The 17747-nt window shown below is 39.4% G+C and overlaps 1 protein-coding gene and 1 long non-coding RNA gene across 3 annotated transcripts in view; one reads left to right on the top strand and one right to left on the bottom strand.

Moving 5' to 3' along the window:
* LOC310736089 overlaps positions 1 to 3040 on the bottom strand; it is a 15025-nt gene extending 11985 nt beyond the window's left edge. The window contains exon 1 of the long non-coding RNA XR_014536433.1: positions 2572 to 3040. This is a non-coding gene — a long non-coding RNA (uncharacterized lncRNA). The remainder of the gene's footprint in view (positions 1 to 2571) is intronic.
* Positions 1804 to 17747, top strand: rgmd (RGM domain family, member D). 2 transcript variants are annotated; one of them, XM_083559271.1, is made up of 5 exons: positions 1804 to 2017; positions 9053 to 9093; positions 11538 to 11683; positions 15215 to 15729; positions 16390 to 17747. In XM_083559271.1, exons 1-5 carry the CDS (start codon positions 2015 to 2017, stop codon positions 17050 to 17052), a joined length of 1368 nt encoding a protein of 455 aa, XP_083415397.1. In that variant the 5' UTR covers positions 1804 to 2014; the 3' UTR covers positions 17053 to 17747. The 2 variants fall into 2 exon arrangements, with proteins under 2 accessions (XP_083415397.1, XP_083415396.1); XM_083559270.1 differs by lacking the exon at positions 1804 to 2017 and adding an exon at positions 7929 to 7994.

The following is a 17747-nucleotide window of genomic DNA, read 5'->3' as shown; positions in this document are numbered from 1 at the left end:
AAAAAAAACCAGGGACAGAGATTGGGAGAATCCACCCTACACCTGCTGTGTGACTGTAAGAGCAAAGAACAACTGGAGACATCATGTGTGTGTGGGTTCTTTACTTGTTTTAACCCTCTCGGGAAAGCCAGGTTGTCGCCATTGGGGCTTTAGATGGTCACTGTGAGAGAGAGGGAGAGAGGGAGGAATGGAAAAAATGTGTCCGACAACAAGGCAGAGATTAAAAGGCTCCTGGTGGGGTCGGTCTATTAAAATCCAGTCATGATGCCAAGGTCTCGACTCTTCCACATTTGGAAACTATGTTTATTCCATTCCAACAGCGAGACTCGTACACTACTTAGTCACCTTCTGTGTTAATGTGTGTGTCTATTATCTATCCAGGGTGTGTATATATATATATATATATATATATATATATATATATATACACTGTATATACATCGGTGGCAGCCAAATCTGGTAGAGGAAAATCTCACATTTTCAACCTACATACTAGTGATGTGCATCTTCATAACTGAGATTGATGCAATTTGCATCTCGATGCATAGCCAACGATACGATGCATTAAAGATTCTTATAAAGCAGCTGCCTATTTAATGCGATTCGATTCAACACAGACGGCAAATCATCAATTTAATGAAGTGCCCGCATGACTCTTTAACACAAAGGCCTTTGTAGTGCAAAAAAAACAAAAAGATGAATTAAAACCAGACGTTCTTTTCCTGTTGTGTCTGCAGGAAGTTACAGCTCTACCTCTGCCATGTTAATCTGTATTCTATGTGACTCTCAGGACACGCCTCTTCTCCGTAGTGTTGTGATACGTAATGTTTGCGTCGCAGCAGCGGTGTTGAGAGAACGCGCTCGATAAACGTTTAACGATGAGAAAATCGTTCTGCATAGAAAATACTGGTCATAAATGATTTCCAAATAATAAAAACAAAGCACACGTATACTAATAATTATATAGAAATAATTCTTTTGGCGATATGTTCAAAACAACGCATCGCGATACAAATACCAACAAATCGCTGAATCTTAACGTTCTGGTCCCCAGAAAGCAAACTTTATTCGATTCTTTTCCAAAAGGAAGCACCATGTAGATTACTGAGGGTCACAGCTGAACAAGGCATTGCACAAATTAGTGATAGTAATAAGCACATCAATGGAATGTCCTAACAAGGATAGTAAGACAGGATGGTGTGTGTATGAGTGTGTGCGCATATTCGTGCAACCAAGAGTGCTCATGAGAGCACAAGAAGGAGGATTACTTGTTGAAATAGCAATGGATCAACTCAAAGACAACATTGGCTTGATTTGTAAAGCGCCTCCGTTGGAATGAAAGGCCACTTCAGCTGTCTGTTTGGACAGCTGCTCATTTTCAACATATTTGACCAAAAATAAAAAAATAAAAGGAATCTGACCAACGTTAGAACAGAGGCACTCGCCTTTCTTCAGATGACTTATTTACTCGTTAACATTTGATTGTTTGCTTAAACCATGTTGTCCTACGATACGCAGAATCACGTTCGACGTTACGTTATACTCTACGTGCATGTGCGTAAACGTGAAAGGGAGCAAACTAAAGGCCGGAAATACATTCTCGCAGGCGTACGTTCACGTAGCCATGTTAACATTATTGCCTTGGCATACGTTCACTCAGAGAATATGGGATCCTGGCCAAAGAGCAAGTCATATCTCCAGTGCTCATGTGTGTGTGTGTGTGTGTGTGTGTGTGTGTGTGTGTGTGTGTGTGTGTGTGTGTGTGTGTGTGGAAGTGTTTGCATATTCCCTCTAATCTCCCTTCAATAATATCCAGGAATCAGAGAACATCTCTCAACCAGACACTTATCAAAGTGCCGATTCTTTAAAAGACAGCTGGTGTCATGTGTGTGTTAATTCACAGCCGGACATAGTCGCACAGTCGCTCTGTGCACTCGGCCCAGAAACCCGGCTTTGCTTTAATCTTTCTTTTTCTTCCACTCTTCCTCACTCGCCTTTTCTCTCTTTCACCTTCATGGTAAGTGACGTTTGATTTTCAAGTCATTTTGTCCTCTTTGTTATTTTTACACCAATTTATAACAAACGTGTTCTTTACTAATCGCACCTACACGTGACATCATTCATCTTCTCTTTAGGAGCCTGGGTTGAAACTTGCATTTATTTATTTATTTGACCATTTCTCTTAATCAGAGAGAGCCAGAGTCAGAGTTTAATGTTTTTTGAGAGACAAATGATGTTTTGATCCCTTTTGTTTCAATGCACCAGGTCATGTGATGGAATGATCATTTTCTTTGAGCAAACAAATCTAGAAATGTCCAGAACTTATTTTTTTCCACAAAAAATATTCTCCCTTAGCATGAAAAACCGCTTCAGTTCATTTCTCCATACGTTCAGCTGAAACACTTCTCCGTGCCTCTTATAAAACTCTGGAAAGTTGTTCTTCACTTTTTTCCAGTGATGCAGTTCATCCCAAGCAGTTCAGTAGGATTTAGTTGCGGTGACTGGGCAGGTCGTTCCATGATATATATCACTCTAAAAAAAATAAATAACACTTACAGAACTCAGACGTACGTTTTGGATCATCGTCTTGTTGTATGGTGAAGTCTGATCCAATGAGCCACAGTCCAGACGGAACTCCGTGGTGTTGAAGTACGGAATGGGAGCCGTGTTGGTTCAGGATTCCTTTCATTTTCCTGGAATCTTCCCCAAACCATTAAACTTCCACCTCCATGTGTGAGTGTGGGGGTGAGGGAGTCTGATCACATCTTCTCTCCTGTTCTTCTGTTAGAGATAAAAATGTCCCGTTTGGACTCCACAGAACCGTCTTGCACTAAATCACTGTCCAATTCTCGTATGGTTTTCTTTGTCCTTTACCGGGTTTGTTGCATAGAAACAAGAGGAACATGCATGTTTTTTAAAAACCGTAAAAGACCGGGCGTGTCCACACTTTTCACAAACACTGTACAAAAATGACTGATGTTTTGATTGGATTTTAAGATGATTAAAGAACCCATAACTTCTACACTGCATCGAGGAGACTTCCGAGGATTCGAGAATATGATCAGTTCCTAATTCATGAAGTCATTTCACTATGGATTGAACCAAAACAAACAGTACGAGATATTAAATGAATCGATGTAAAATTTATTATAAATAATTTAGCTTTATATTTATAAAAACGCAAACTTCTTAGAAGACAACGACTCGCTCTAAGAGGACTCCGTCCCATGCTGCCTTTTTCATTACAGGAATTTTGGACACAAAGCCTTCTTTCTGACATCGTTCTAATTCCGCAGAAAGGAATTACTCCTTGATCCGTCCTTCATGCTCCGAGCAATTGGTCATCAGAAGTGGTATTTTCACAGTTACAATACGTCCTGAATTTATTTTTTTGACCCGGTCCGAAGCGAGAGCCTGAGAGTGAGGTCACATTTGATTCCAGGGATTTATTGAGCCATTGTGTGCTCCCACACACCGGACTGCAACAGCTGAAGGGTTTGAAATGAGATCCTGAGCAGGTGCTCGAGTGGGAGAGAAGGGAATTTAGGAGAATTTGTCCTGCTTCTCTTCCTGCCTCTTTCGTCTCCTCTCACGTCCCTCATCATTAACACAGAAAAATAGAACAGGGGAAAAACAGAACATTGGATCTTAGCTAAAACAATGTAAAAAGAAAATGGTGGTACACACAAACAAGATACAACTGCAAAGAAAAAGAAGAAGAAAAAACGATGATAATTAATATAAACTCAAATAAATAAGTAATGAAAATATTACAAACATATAAATAAAAAAAATTATAATGATAGTTATTAAATTTAATGTAAAGAAATATATATATATATATAAAATTAATTAATAAATAAACAGACACACAAATTTCAATAAATAAATACAGAAGTTCATTCTTCTTCTTAATTATTCATGCTTTACATTTAATGTGCCGCCTCTCTTTTTTTTTTTTTTTTTTTTTTAATCAGCCACTAATTATTTTTTTTGTTTATAAGCCAAATAAAAACACATCTTGTCAAGTTTCTAATAAACTGAAAAGCAGAATGTTTTCTATCCTGAAGACATTTTTATTGTGGAAAAAACTTTAAGTCCATTATGAAGTTTTGACACTGGAGACTCCTTCCATAAGAATGACGCAGAATTGCAGAAACTTCATTGTACAGTATCAGTTATTAATATCATTAATGAATTAACCCTAATTTAATCAACTCGACCCACGTACAAGTCCCTGTGAATGAGCTGTTACCATGGAAACAATACTGTTCATATGGGTGTGTATATGCCCGAACAATATACTTTTAATTGCTAAAAAGGTTTACAGATACTAAGGACATAATACCATGTAACACATGTTGCCTTGGTTACACACACCATGACCATTAACTTCTAGTTGCATATCAATTCCATATGCATTTCATTTTTATTATATAATTACACTTTTTTTCACGTTTCAGTAACATCTCTCTGAAAGTGTGCAAAGATCCAAACTTTAAAGAGTTACTAGAAATAGTAAACCATAAAAGCACATTTATGGCATTTGGCAGATGACTTACATTTATCTCATTCATCTGGAAGTTCAGGTGTGAATAGTGGATTGTGATTGGCTGGAAATTCAGGTGTGAATAGTGGATCATGATTGACTGGAAGTTCAGTTGTGAATAGTGGATTGTGATTGGCTGGAAGGAGTTCAGGTGTGAATAGTGGATTGTGATTGGCTGGAAGGAGTTCAGGTGTGAATAGTGGATTGTGATTGGCTGGAAGGAGTTCAGGTGTAAATAGTGGATTGTGATTGGCTGGAAGGAGTTCAGGTGTGAATATTGGATTGTGATTGGCTGGAAGTTTAGGTGTGAATAGTGGATTGTGATTGGCTGGAAGGAGTTCCTGTGTGAATAGTGAATTGTGATTGGCTGGAAGTTCAGGTGTGAATAGTGGATTGTGATTGGCTGGAAGTTCAGGTGTGAATAGTGGATTGTGATTGGCTGGAAGTTCAGTTGTGAATAGTGGATTGTGATTGGCTGGAAGTTCAGTTGTGAATAGTGGATTGTGATTGGCTGGAAGTTCAGTTGTGAATAGTGGATTGTGATTGGCTGGAAGTTCAGTTGTGAATAGTGGATTGTGATTGGCTGGAAGTTCAGTTGTGAATAGTGGATTGTGATTGGCTGGAAGTTCAGGTGTGAATAGTGGATTGTGATTGGCTGGAAGGAGTTCAGGTGTGAATAGTGGATTGTGATTGGCTGGAAGGAGTTCAGGTGTGAATAGTGGATTGTGATTGGCTGGAAGTTCAGTTGTGAATAGTGGATTGTGATTGGCTGGAAGGAGTTCAGGTGTGAATAGTGGATTGTGATTGGCTGGAAGTTGTGGTGTGAATAGTGGATCGTGATTGGCTGGAAGTTTAGTTGTGAATAGTGGATTGTGATTGGCTGGAAGTTCAGGTGTGAATAGTGGATTGTGATTTGCTGGAAATTCAGGTGTGAATACTGGATTGTGATTGGCTGGAAGTTCCGGTGTGAATAGTGGATTGTGATTGGCTGGAAATTCAGGTGTGAATAGTGGATTGTGATTGGCTGGAAGTTCAGGTGTGAATACTGGATCGTGATTGGCTGGAAGTTCGAGTGTGAATAGGTGAATGTGATTGGCTGGTGGTGTGAATAGTGGATTGTGATTGGCTGGAAGGAGTTCAGGTGTGAATAGTGGATTGTGATTGGCTGGAAGTTGTGGTGTGAATAGTGGATCGTGATTGGCTGGAAGTTTAGTTGTGAATAGTGGATTGTGATTGGCTGGAAGTTCAGGTGTGAATAGTGGATTGTGATTGGCTGGAAGTTCAGTTGTGAATAGTGGATTGTGATTGGCTGGAAGTTCCGGTGTGAATAGTGGATTGTGATTGGCTGGAAATTCAGGTGTGAATAGTGGATTGTGATTGGCTGGAAGTTCAGGTGTGAATACTGGATCGTGATTGGCTGGAAGTTCGAGTGTGAATAGGTGAATGTGATTGGCTGGTGGTGTGAATAGTGGATTGTGATTGGCTGGAAGGGGTTCAGGTGTGAGTTCAGAGGGTTGGTAGTTTACGTTTCTCAGTTGAATCTAAATGAATGCGCTGCTTAAAAACACCTGTAACCATAGTAACATCCAGTTCCAGTTCAGTTCACAGATATTGTACACATTTCCTAATGACCTCACTGAGCTCCACGAAGGAGTTTTGCTTGTGGTGGAACTTCTTTGGTGAATACATGGATTTTCATAAACAACTCGAGACATGATGAATTTGAAGAAACTCTTTTAAGAACTGGAGAAGAAAACGTTCAAACTTCAGCAGCTTCATTAGTAGTGGATTAATAATGTAATTATTAGTGAATTATTCATGTAAATAAATGGATGTGTTTTCTGTAAAAGCTGCTTTGGGAAAACGTCCATTGATGAAACTGCTATAAAAGTAAAACCGAACTGAATTGAATTGAATCTTCAACACTATTTTATCTCAGTGTGGGATTCGGAGCAGCAGAAATGTAGATGTAACGAGTTGTATATAAAATGCGACCCACACACAATACATAAAACTTTCAAGTAAAGCAGTCCAGCTCACTATCACCTGCTATGGGGTAAGGCCTTGGATTAGGTTATGAGGCTTCAGAGTTTTGTTGACACGGTCTATTGTTCTGTAAGAAAAGATCAGAGGTTTTACCCCCTTCCCCTTTATCTCTTGTTTCCTGACACCACCTTTGCTTGGCAAAGGCAGGAGACCCTGTGACCCTGAATCTAAGGTTACAGGTGACCTTTTGGTTTAGAAAGGTATTATGTTAGTGATGCCACGAGTTTCTCGTGAGTTAAAAAGATTTGGGACGTGAAAAAGTAAAGAAGCTCAAAAGGGAAAAAAAAAGACCCTAATGGGTGTGTTGACGCTCTGTCAAGTCCAGAGTTCCATTCATTTCTGTTGGAACTGTATGTAAGGCTTTACACTATATAGGTCAAAAGTATTTCTCGCCATATGTGGTTCTTCCACAAACTGTTAAAGGTAGACAGTTAAATTTCCCTTCACTTGAACTAGAAGATCCAAACCTGTTCCATCATGACCATGCCCCTGTGCACAAAGCCAGCTCCATGAAGATCTGCTTTACATTGGTTGGAAGATTTGGAAGATCTCCTGATTAAAATCTCTGACCTTAATCCTATTGAACACATTTGAAAATCCTCACCTCACTGACATCAACTCTCCACAACATCTAGAGGAACATCTTCTCAGAAGAGTGGTGCTTATTATAAAAGGAAATGGGAATGTGATTGATTATGGTCTGGTGCACAACCTTTTGTCCATGTATTGTACAGTAATATCATTATTTCGGACGCAAACTGATTGTTTATCAGATTTTAGCTTTGAAAAAAAAACTTTATGCAAAAAGAATAGTGCTTAAATTCTTTAACGAGTAAAAAAAAAAATTCCAGACTTTTTATCGCTTTAGTTCTGGAAGCCTTTTAACAACAGCCTTGAAGAAGTTCACAAGCCTTCTTTTCTACTACGCTCAGTGTAAAATAACAAATTGTCGGTGTCAGAGATAAAAAAGAGCCACTTGAACTGCCCCCAGAAGGCCCCACTTCCCAGCCTTGCCTACCCACAAGAGCCTGGTCAGGCATCAATCAAAGCTTCTAAGTGGGATTCTTCAGCAGAGATGCTATCAGCAGCGGCCTCTTACAGACCCTCACACTTCAGCTTCGCTTATCTGTGATGATAATTGCTCTGAAAAACCCAGTCTCTGTTTTGCTCTAAAGCAAATCCCAGAGCTCAACTCCAGACTAGTTTTATTTAATGCTCGAAACGAAACGTGATGAAGCCTGTGCTAGTGTTTATTCCTCGTTGACTTTGGTCTTAAATATTAGAGGAGGTGGTGTCCTGGTGGAGGTTGTGGCCGTACCAGATGGGTGTGTGTGTGTGTGTCTGTTCGATGGTCCTAATAACAAAAACAAGCCGCTTGGTGTGGATCTGCTCCCGCCGTGTGAGTGCCATAATGGGGAACAGATGTAGCTGCCCAGACATACAGTCAGTGGAAACCCGACACCTTTTTCCACTTTCTCTCCTCATCTGAATCCTGCTTTTCTCTCCACTCACACCTCTGTTTCGCACTTCTTCCTTTTAAGGGCTGAGAAAGAGCTCACTTTGTCAGCCAGCTTTGTAACTTTCAGCTGGACTTTGTTGATCTGATCTCTCGCCTTCTCGTTTTCGAGAAGCGACGTTGTTATCCTGCTGTCTTTTTCACTCACCCCCATTCCATAAACGTTTTTTACTCCTCTTTCCCCTGGCGTTCTCTCGCTCTCACTCGTCTGGCATTCAGGCTTGCTGTGAAGCAGAGGGCTAATTTTACCCGCCTGACATCATTGCTCTATTGTATAAGAACAAGTGAGTCAGTGTCAGGAGAAATGTGCTGGCCCTATTCTTCCTTTTCCTCTCCTTTTCTTCCTTCCATCCTATTCATCTCAAGAATTGACAAAGCCCACCGACTTTCTTCAAGAGCGGGGAATATGTATATTCACTGGATCATGCAATACAATATGTTCACAAGCCCGGGGGTTGGGGTTGGATTTGGGATCGGGGGTAGGGGGTGGGAGGCGGTAAGGGTCGAAGAAAGAGGCCTTTCTCCACCCATCATCCTCTTCAGGCCGTCTTCTGACAGGAGATACTTGTAAGAAGCTCACTCATCCATCCACCTGAGTGAAAGAAATGTTTGCTTCAGTGCTCTGTATGTGAATGATGCCTCTATGCCATCAATACCCGTACAGGCCCGAGAGATGAATGACTTTATGAGAGCAAACCACACTGCAGAACCACAACCATGTAATTACTGCTGCCACACACACAACATTAATGCACTCATTATTGTGGAAGATGCAGAAGATGGTGCCTCTGGTCATGTTTGCTTTGCTGGGAATTAAATAATAACTATGTTTCTAACCGAAAACCCGTAAACTACACACAAATGTGCGGTCGTGTTTGGTAAGATTATTATTATTTCAAGAAAATTGAATCACCGTCTTCTTCTTCCTTTTTTTATTTTAGCGTCGACTCCAAATGGATTCTGGAAGTCTACTTTTGAGAAGGTACAATATTCTTCTGTGTCATATGTAATTCTGTATTTATGTATCGTAAATTTAATGTATGATAATATGTTATAAACGTATATGTGTGTTTATACGTGTATTTTGGGATACACACAACATCTTTTTTTCATCACAACCTTTATAACGCTTATAACATGTCGCTGTCAAATGTTCGATTCTGATTGGTCAGAAGGTGTTGCGTAATTTTCTGACATATAATCTTGGAAACTCTTCAGGTTGTGCTGTAAATAAACACAAATATGTATTATTTCTGTATAACAGTTTGCTTGGTCATTTTTTTTTTTTTATCTATCTTTTAATTACTTTTATTTCACTCAAGTCAAGTCAAGTCAAGTCAAGTCAAGTCAAGTCAAGTTTATTTCTATTGCGCTTTTCACAACAGACATTGTCTCAAAGCAGCTTTACAGAATTTAACAGTGAAGGTGAATGGTGTGTGTTTATCCCTGATGAGCAGCCGTGGAGACTGTGGTGAAGGAAAAACTCCCTTAGATGTAATGAGGAAGAAACCTTGAGAGGAACCAGACTCAAAAGCAGAACCTCATCCTCATTTGGGTGACATAAAGAGTTTGATCATAAATCTTTCAACAATACAGAACACTGGAGAGTGAGAACTAACATGAGTACTGGAGTGTAAGATTATAAGTGATGTTCTTTCTACAGTCTATTACAGTCTTTATGGTTATAAAACTCAACATTTGTGATCATCACAGATCGAGCACCAGCTTCTCCATGCCAGAGCCTTTTGACACCTGAAATTGGTCAACACAAAAACAGTCTCTCGAGTAGACTTCGGTTGATCATTCGAATGTTTTATTTTATTGCTCATGTCAGGGGGCAATCAGGAGGTTTATCAGGATAAACTTATATGAACTGATTCATACATTTAAAAGTGGTATTCTTCACCTTTTTATCTCTTTAAAGCTACTTTGAGACAAGGTGCATTATTAAAAAGCACACTTTACCGTCCACTGTAATTGGAACACCTGCTCATAGATTTTTTATTACGTATCCTAGCTTACCTTTATATACACTATATGCACGTTCATAGACTCTAAACGTATACATTCCAACTTTATAACCTCTTAATCTCTGTAAAGCTGCATTGGGACAAATCGTGACACAAATAACACTGAATTGAAGTGAATTGCCAGTTTTTACTCTCAGGGCAATAATTGAGAAGGTTCTAAATCAATTTTAAGGTTATAAATCAATCTGAATTGGGATCTATTAAGTTTTAATACACTGTGAAGTGGATGGATTTTTGGATCAAAAGAGCACAAAGTTAAAGATGACACAGGCTTTCTTCAGTATTTCCCAGGGGGCGCCAATATTAATAAAGAGCACTGTATCTATATATAAAAAATGGACCTTTATGTGCATGATGTAATGCAATCTGACATCTTGACACATAATTGGTTGATAAAAATGTAAATGTACCTTTACTATGGCATTTGGCAGACGCCATTATCCAGAACGACTTCCAGCTCAGCAGTAGAGGGTTAAGGGGATTTACTCAGGGTCTCAGCAGTGGTGCAGTTTAAGGTCCAATGTATTGTGGTATTGGTAGTAATATTAGTAAGTAGGTGAATAAAATGCTGGACTTAATTATTAGTTTTAAATTGGTGGTAGTACATTTCCATTTACATGTTTTGGTCAGACACTTTTATTCAGTGGTTGGCAGAATGAAGTAAATGTAATTCGTTCCTGTACTTAAGTATCTGTTTTTCGATTGATGGAATCACCAACATACAGTATTTTTGGAAGAAGGTTTTGGGCTCATGATAATTGTAATAGATAACAATCAGTGTTTGACTCATTCATATCATTCTATTAATGTGCAATGGGTCACAAATGATAATAGGAACATTATAGCCATAATTAATCATAGCACTTTGGATACTTCAGTACATGAAGATGAAGTGCAAATAATTTTGTACTTTTAGTCAAATGAAACGGGGAGTAATTTTACTTTCAATTGAATAATCATTTTGTTTGTGTACTTCGTCAATCATTGAATGCTGGTTGTGATTATTGATCTTATAGCATTGGTTGTCATATTAGTAAGTAATAAGATAAGATAAGATAAACCTTCATTCGTCCCACAGTGCGGAAATTTCTTTAATACTTTAATACTAAAGTTATTAGTTCTATAGTCGAAGTAGTAAAATTAGTAAATAATTGACTCAAATGTTGGAGCATATTATGAGTTCTATATCAGCGGTAGTAATATAAGTAATTTGTTTATAATATTTGTAGTTATATATTAAAGAAATAAAGTAGACAGTGTGTATGCTGAGTATCTGCTCTGATCATCGTGTGCACAACAAGGGGCGGGGTTATATTTCCTGTCCCCGCCCCCTGAGGCGAGTAGGCCCCGCCCCCCCGAGCAGCTCCGTGCATTGAGTTGTTGTGTTTCTCCGCAGCGCGGTTGAGGAGCCCGAGTTGGAGATCTCCATTCGACCTGAATGGATTGGCATGGGGAGAAGCGGAACTCTCAGCTCGGCTAAGCTGCAGCTTTCTAACCGGATTTCACTTCTCATATTTTCCCTGTCCCTCATCCTTCAACCAGGTGAGCGAGGACTTTCCTGTTTTTTCTCCTCCCAGTTCCTCACAAACTCCGCGGCTTCGCCTCAGTTTGAGCTAGTTCTCTCCTCAAAGTTCTCGAAGTCTCCATAAAACCTACAGCACTCGGACTTTTATTTCTTTATTGATATATCCTGAAAAAATGTTTTACCTCAGGAAGCTTTAAACGAAGGGAATGTTTTGATCTGAGCGCTTCTTCAGACGAGCACCACAGGCGGCTATGCTAATCCGAGCTAGCAAAGAAAACTTTGTGCGCGAGGGATTTTTAACCCTTAGATAACGGTATTATTACTGTTTATAAAAACGTGATTTTCATTTGCTACCTAAGTTTCTCTGGACCATGATGTTATAATATCACCGTTTTCGGTTTGTTGTTGTTTTTTGTTTTTGTTGTTTATATATATATATATATATTCAGGTTTTTTTTTTTGCTGTTTTTTTTCCCCTTCACAATCTCAGCGCGCGCGCTCCGAACTCACCATTCTGCTGTTTTGATTTTGTTATTATAATAATTATAATAAATTTGTAGTGATGGAATTCATGGAGATTATTCCCCATCGTCAAGAAAGTTGTATTTGCAGCCTGTTGCATGGCTCCTGCAGCTACTTTCCTGCTTTTATTTGTTTGTTTACTACATTGTTTACAACAACAGGCTTCTAATCTGCATTACTGAACCCCTGCATAGGGTTTATCCTTATCTGATATTACCTCTAACTAGTTTCCTGATTTATATGCTGATTTTTACACTATATGCATGCATATATGTATATCTAAAGAAAGGTGTGTAATATGTATATATGTGATTATTCACGATATTCAGATCAACATCATTAAGATACTTGTTGTATATCATATGATCACCACTAGTGCAGATCAGGATTACTAACTTTCTCCTTTTATTATTATTATTATTAATCAAGTTAATTTATTGTTTTCGTTTCCAGCATTTTGGTCAACTACCTGCTATAGAACTTGGATTGTGTAGATCACGGTTCATCCTCTGCATGTACTTCTGTTTCTACCACTATTATGAAATCATAACTAGACCCAGCTTTATTTCTGGATCTTTTTACTTTTTTTTCATTCATTTAATTTTATTTACATTTATGCTTGGAATGTGCTTTGTGATGTAACTTCTAAAAGCACTATAAAAAAATAGATTATTATTATTATTATTACTAATTTTACTACCACTGCTGTAGAACTCATAATTATATCCCATATTTCACTAATATTTCTTCAGGATCCATAACTAGGCCTAACGTTTAAGTTACCTACTGACTATTCTTACTATCATCTAGATCCGACATTAGCAACATTCTTATATTACTCATAACTCTAAGTCCATCATTTAGTTCAATAACTTTCCAACGTTATAACCACTGCTTTAGGATCTTTTCTAAGTGCAGCATTTCTGTCAGCTGCTTATTAATGTTGCTACCATTAGCATTAAAAATACAACTAACTAATTACTATGCATTAATATTATACTCATATATGCCACTACTAAATTACTCTATTACTATAAATCACTGACTCATACTACAATCACTACTATAAGACTTTGAGTCAAATACTTCCTGATATTAATAACTAGGTCTAGCATTTCATTCCAGCACTAATATAACTATTAAAATACTAATAATGTACCACTTAAAGACTACTTCATATTATTATTATTAAATGCTAACTAATATTGCTACCACTGTGCTAGAACTCAACAGTTTAATACATTGTTATTGACCATCAATTTCAGCACCAGGATATTATTATTATTATTATTATTATTATTATTGTGTTTGTTTTGACTTTCACTTGTTAAAAATATTCTCTATACGTTTGTGTTACTGAGTTCTTACAAAATATTTTCAATCGAAAAGTTTTCAAACACTGTCAGCTTTCAAGGAGAAAAAGTATAGAATTTGCACACGTTTACACTCCAGATCAAAGGGCTTTTTCACTCTTTCTTTCTAAAGCATTCCAGATCCATCAAGTTCTAAGGGGGTCTTTCTATGAGTAGCTTGCTTTGGGTCACCTCATGGTATTTATATATTTTTTTTTTAGATCGGATTCAAATCTGGGATTTGGTCATTAGTCATTTAAAAAAAAAAACCTTTATAGTCTTTGGGCTAATCCATTCCTTTGTTTATTTGGATGTATTGTTTGTGGTGAAAGCTGAAATTCCTTTTCATCTTCAGCTTACCAGCAGACACTCAAAGGTTTTTGTGCTAAAATCTGGTATTTGTAGCTATTCATGACACCCCACTCCCCCCCCAAAAAACAGCCCTAAAGCCCGATGTTTCCACCACCATGCTTCATTGTGGTTATTGCTGATTTTTTATTTTTGATCTTTAATCGTTTTTTATAAACCTTCCATGGTTTTCCTTTTGGAATCGTTTTTTTTTTTTAATCAAACCGACATACTTTTTGCCACATGATTTGGTCTGATTTAATTTGGCTTCATCGCCCACACACGTGAATAATGTGTCAGATTTCTGTCACGTGCTGAGAGTCAATCTGTATTTGTCATATGTTTCTGCAGCTCCTTTAACATTTCCGTAGGTCTCTCAGGAGCCTTCCTGGAAGCTTTTGTCTATTGAAGGGACACTCCATTTTCTCTATTTGCTGATGATGATCTTTACATTGTTCTATTGTACAGCAGATGTTCCTGACATTCTTTTAAACTTATATATATATTTTAAATATATATACTTATATAAACTATATTTACCTATACTTTTTTTTATACAATTTTTATACTGATACCTAATAAAAAACATCTACAATGCATGCTTTGTAAGCTCTTTCCAACCAAGAAGATGTGAAGAACACCCTAGTGAACACAGCTTTTCTTTAGTTGGGGTTTAAACAGGATTGTGCTGATTTTTCATATCCACGGTTATAAATGAGTGGGTTGTTAAAGGCCTGACCTGCATTTCAATCCCTAATTCACCAGTAAATAAAAAATATCCACTAAAGGACTGTTTCACTGACCAGAACCCTTAAGTGCTCACATTGATAGCAATCGAATGTGTAGAGTTTCAGAGAAATAGGAAAATAAAACCGAGTTGTAGTCTCTTGGAGTCTTAGAGTTGACTCAGAGTTGGCATGAAACACCTACTATGTACTACTTGATGGCTACTTTTTAATAATTATATTTTTTATTTAGCTAATTTTTATTTTCGGTGTTTCCAGTTGTAAAGACCACCGGGATTTGTTTTCTGTCCGGATTTTTGGTTGTCTGGATATGACTTCTTTCTATGTAGAGTGATATAAATCACACCTTGTGAATAAGTGGATGCCACAAACTCTGGGTTAAAATGTTCCTAGGCAGATTAGTGATCTTTAATTTACAAACATAATTTATAATCTATGACACATTACTCGTACGCTCAGTCATATACATTATTGATACTTGTGTGTGCTGCATATTTGAGGACGTGGCTATAAAATGAATTTTTTCGTATATAATCAAATTCGTCACTGAGTGACAGTCTTATCTCCGTCTGATTCGCAGCACTCTGTCAGTCATGCCGGATCCAACGCTGTAACGCGGAATACGTGTCGTCGTTGTCTCCCGCCACCGGCCACCAGGAGGACACGGCGTCCGATGTGGACTACTGCACGGCTCTGAGGGCGTACTCCTTGTGCACCAAGCGAACAGCCCGTGGCTGCAGGGGGGACCTCGTTTTCCACTCGGCCGTGTTCCGAATCAAAGAGCTCTTCGTTCAGCACAACTGCTCCAGCGAGGGTCCGACGGCTTCGGTTAAAGCCCCGAGCACGTCCCGGCCCACGGCGGTGGACACGTGCGATTTCGAGAGCAGGGCGCTGGCTTCAGGACCGGCAGGCACAAGAAAGAAAAAGTACGCGCACTGCGGGCTATTCGGCGACCCTCACCTGCGCACGTTTAAAGACGAGTTTCAGACGTGCAGGGTGGAAGGCGCGTGGCCGCTCATTCACAATCGCTACCTCTCCGTTCAGGTCACTAACGTTCCAGTCGTGGAGGGATCGAGCGCCACGGCAACCAACAAGGTGAGATATCAACACTGGCTTGTTTTTGTAGCAGGTTTTTCGTTTTAGGTTGCAACCTGGTGACAAATTTTCAATGGTAACTGTTAATTATTGGTCATAAAAATTTGCTTCTGACTTCTGTAAATATGACTTCATAGGCCACATGTGACCAAATACACAAACCAGTGGTACATCAGGTAATAAGATGCAGCCGTAGTTGGTGCACATGGGCCTCCTCTGTGGGAATTTACTCTCTGTTGACTTAATTATAACGTGTGTGAGAAGTTAGAATGTCTTTGTGAAGTATTGGCAGACTTCTTGGAACAAAACGGAAAATTCCAGGAGAAAATGATGTCGTTAGATCGTATTCCAGTGACGTATCAAAAGTGTCTAAACCGTATTGGGGATTTTTCTAATGTCGAGTGTAAATCAATGGTTTTAGAAGAATAAAGAACAACATTAGTAGTTTATTTTTGATGCTTCTCCCCTTTTTTTTTTGTTTTGTTAGCTCTGTATTCCCGTACTGCCACTCTGTGGTGAGGTTTAATACTTCGGCTATAGTCTGCTTTTATACAAACCATGCGTATAAAATTCAGCCACATGCCTTTCTGTGCACAAATCACAAATGATGTGACTCTGTAGAGGCGCACCATAGAACTTTGATTATCGTCTCGTTCACAGATAACGGTCATATTCAAAGCGTACCGCGACTGCACTGAGCAGAAGGTGTACCAGGCCACCACAGAGGACGTTCCCTCCGCCTTCCAGGACGGCACACGCAGCGGGGGCCACGCGGACAGCCTGCGCATCACCGATGGCAGCGGACACGGTGGCGTGCGCCAGGTCACCATCAACGCCCGCTACTTGGGCGCCTCCATTATTGTGCGGCGGGTCGGCCGCTACCTCACCTTTGCCATCCGCGTTCCCGAAGAGATGGTGGAGGAAAGCGGTGGCCTACAGCTCTGCCTACACGGCTGCCCACGCAGCGAGCTCATCAACGCTCACATCCTGGGCAGAGGCCAGTGGAAGGTAGAGAGCGACGGACAGGTGCATCCGGGTCGCACCGACCTGCTCGAGCGCGCCACCTCCAGATGCAGGGAGACTCTGCAGGTCGAAGACGTTTACTTCCAATCGTGCGTCTTCGACGTCCTCACAACAGGAGACGTGCAGTTCTCCATGGCGGCGTTCGCAGCGCTGCAGGACCTAAAGGCTCTTCCTCCCAGCACTCTGGAGCAGAGCGCAGTCAGGACTCCGCACGTTTATAACGGAGCAAGACAGAGCTCTTCATCAATCCTCGTCATCGCCCTGCTCCTTTCGCTCATCCTGCTGAAGACCCCGGGCTAGCAGAGAACTTCCCCTTTCTTCTTCTCATCTCAACTCTAATCGTCTATCCTTACACACTAAAGCGCTACACAGCTCACACTCGTGGTCTTCTAAACCTCCAAACTTTACAGAAATGGAATTATGTTCACATCCCGGTATCTTGAAGAAGGCAGTACAATCTGTGAAGGACAAGGGCAGCTATTCGAATCCAATCAGCTCGGACGTTACGCGTAACATCACTGATCACGTTCCTGGAGGATATTCACGAGGTTTAGATGCGTCGCGGACACGCGTCACTCAGTTTTCTGGGCTTGAACACGGCACTTTATGCTGCTCTTTTTTTTTTATATATATATATATATAATAAACGCATTAACAACAACGTGGGATCCAACAACTACATGAAAATACTACCTACCCATAGAGTTCTACAGGTACAGTATAAAACACCAGGTACAAAAAACGAACAAGTCCCCGAGCCGCCTCGGTTCCCGCATTACCGTTTTACGGCTAAAGAAACAAATTCTTTATATAATAATATATTGAAAGTGTGTATATACGTGTGTATAATGTGTACATTCTCCTGTGTATAGATGATTTGTAAATGTAATGTTTTTGCAGCCGTTCTTTTTTTTAATATTAATATTATTTTTAATCGTCAGAACGAACTAATATGTAACCTCGGTTTTTCCATATTAAAATAAGTCGTCACTCCA

This window comes from Silurus aristotelis, assembly GCF_946808225.1.
Source record: "Silurus aristotelis genome assembly, chromosome: 13".
In the NCBI taxonomy this organism is placed as follows: Eukaryota; Metazoa; Chordata; class Actinopteri; order Siluriformes; family Siluridae; genus Silurus; species Silurus aristotelis.
The sequence above is the reverse complement of the archived record's forward strand: the minus strand, read 5'-3'. Positions and strand labels throughout refer to the sequence as shown.

Coding starts and splice junctions, on each gene's coding strand:
- rgmd (XM_083559270.1), top strand. CDS start 7,944: ATGGTCCTAATAACAAAAACAAGCCGCTTGGTGTGGATCTGCTCCCGC. Junction 7,995..9,052: donor TGTGGATCTGCTCCCGCCGT/GTGAGTGCCATA, acceptor TTTTTATTTTAG/CGTCGACTCCAAATGGATTC. Junction 15,730..16,389: donor GCGCCACGGCAACCAACAAG/GTGAGATATCAA, acceptor TCTCGTTCACAG/ATAACGGTCATATTCAAAGC.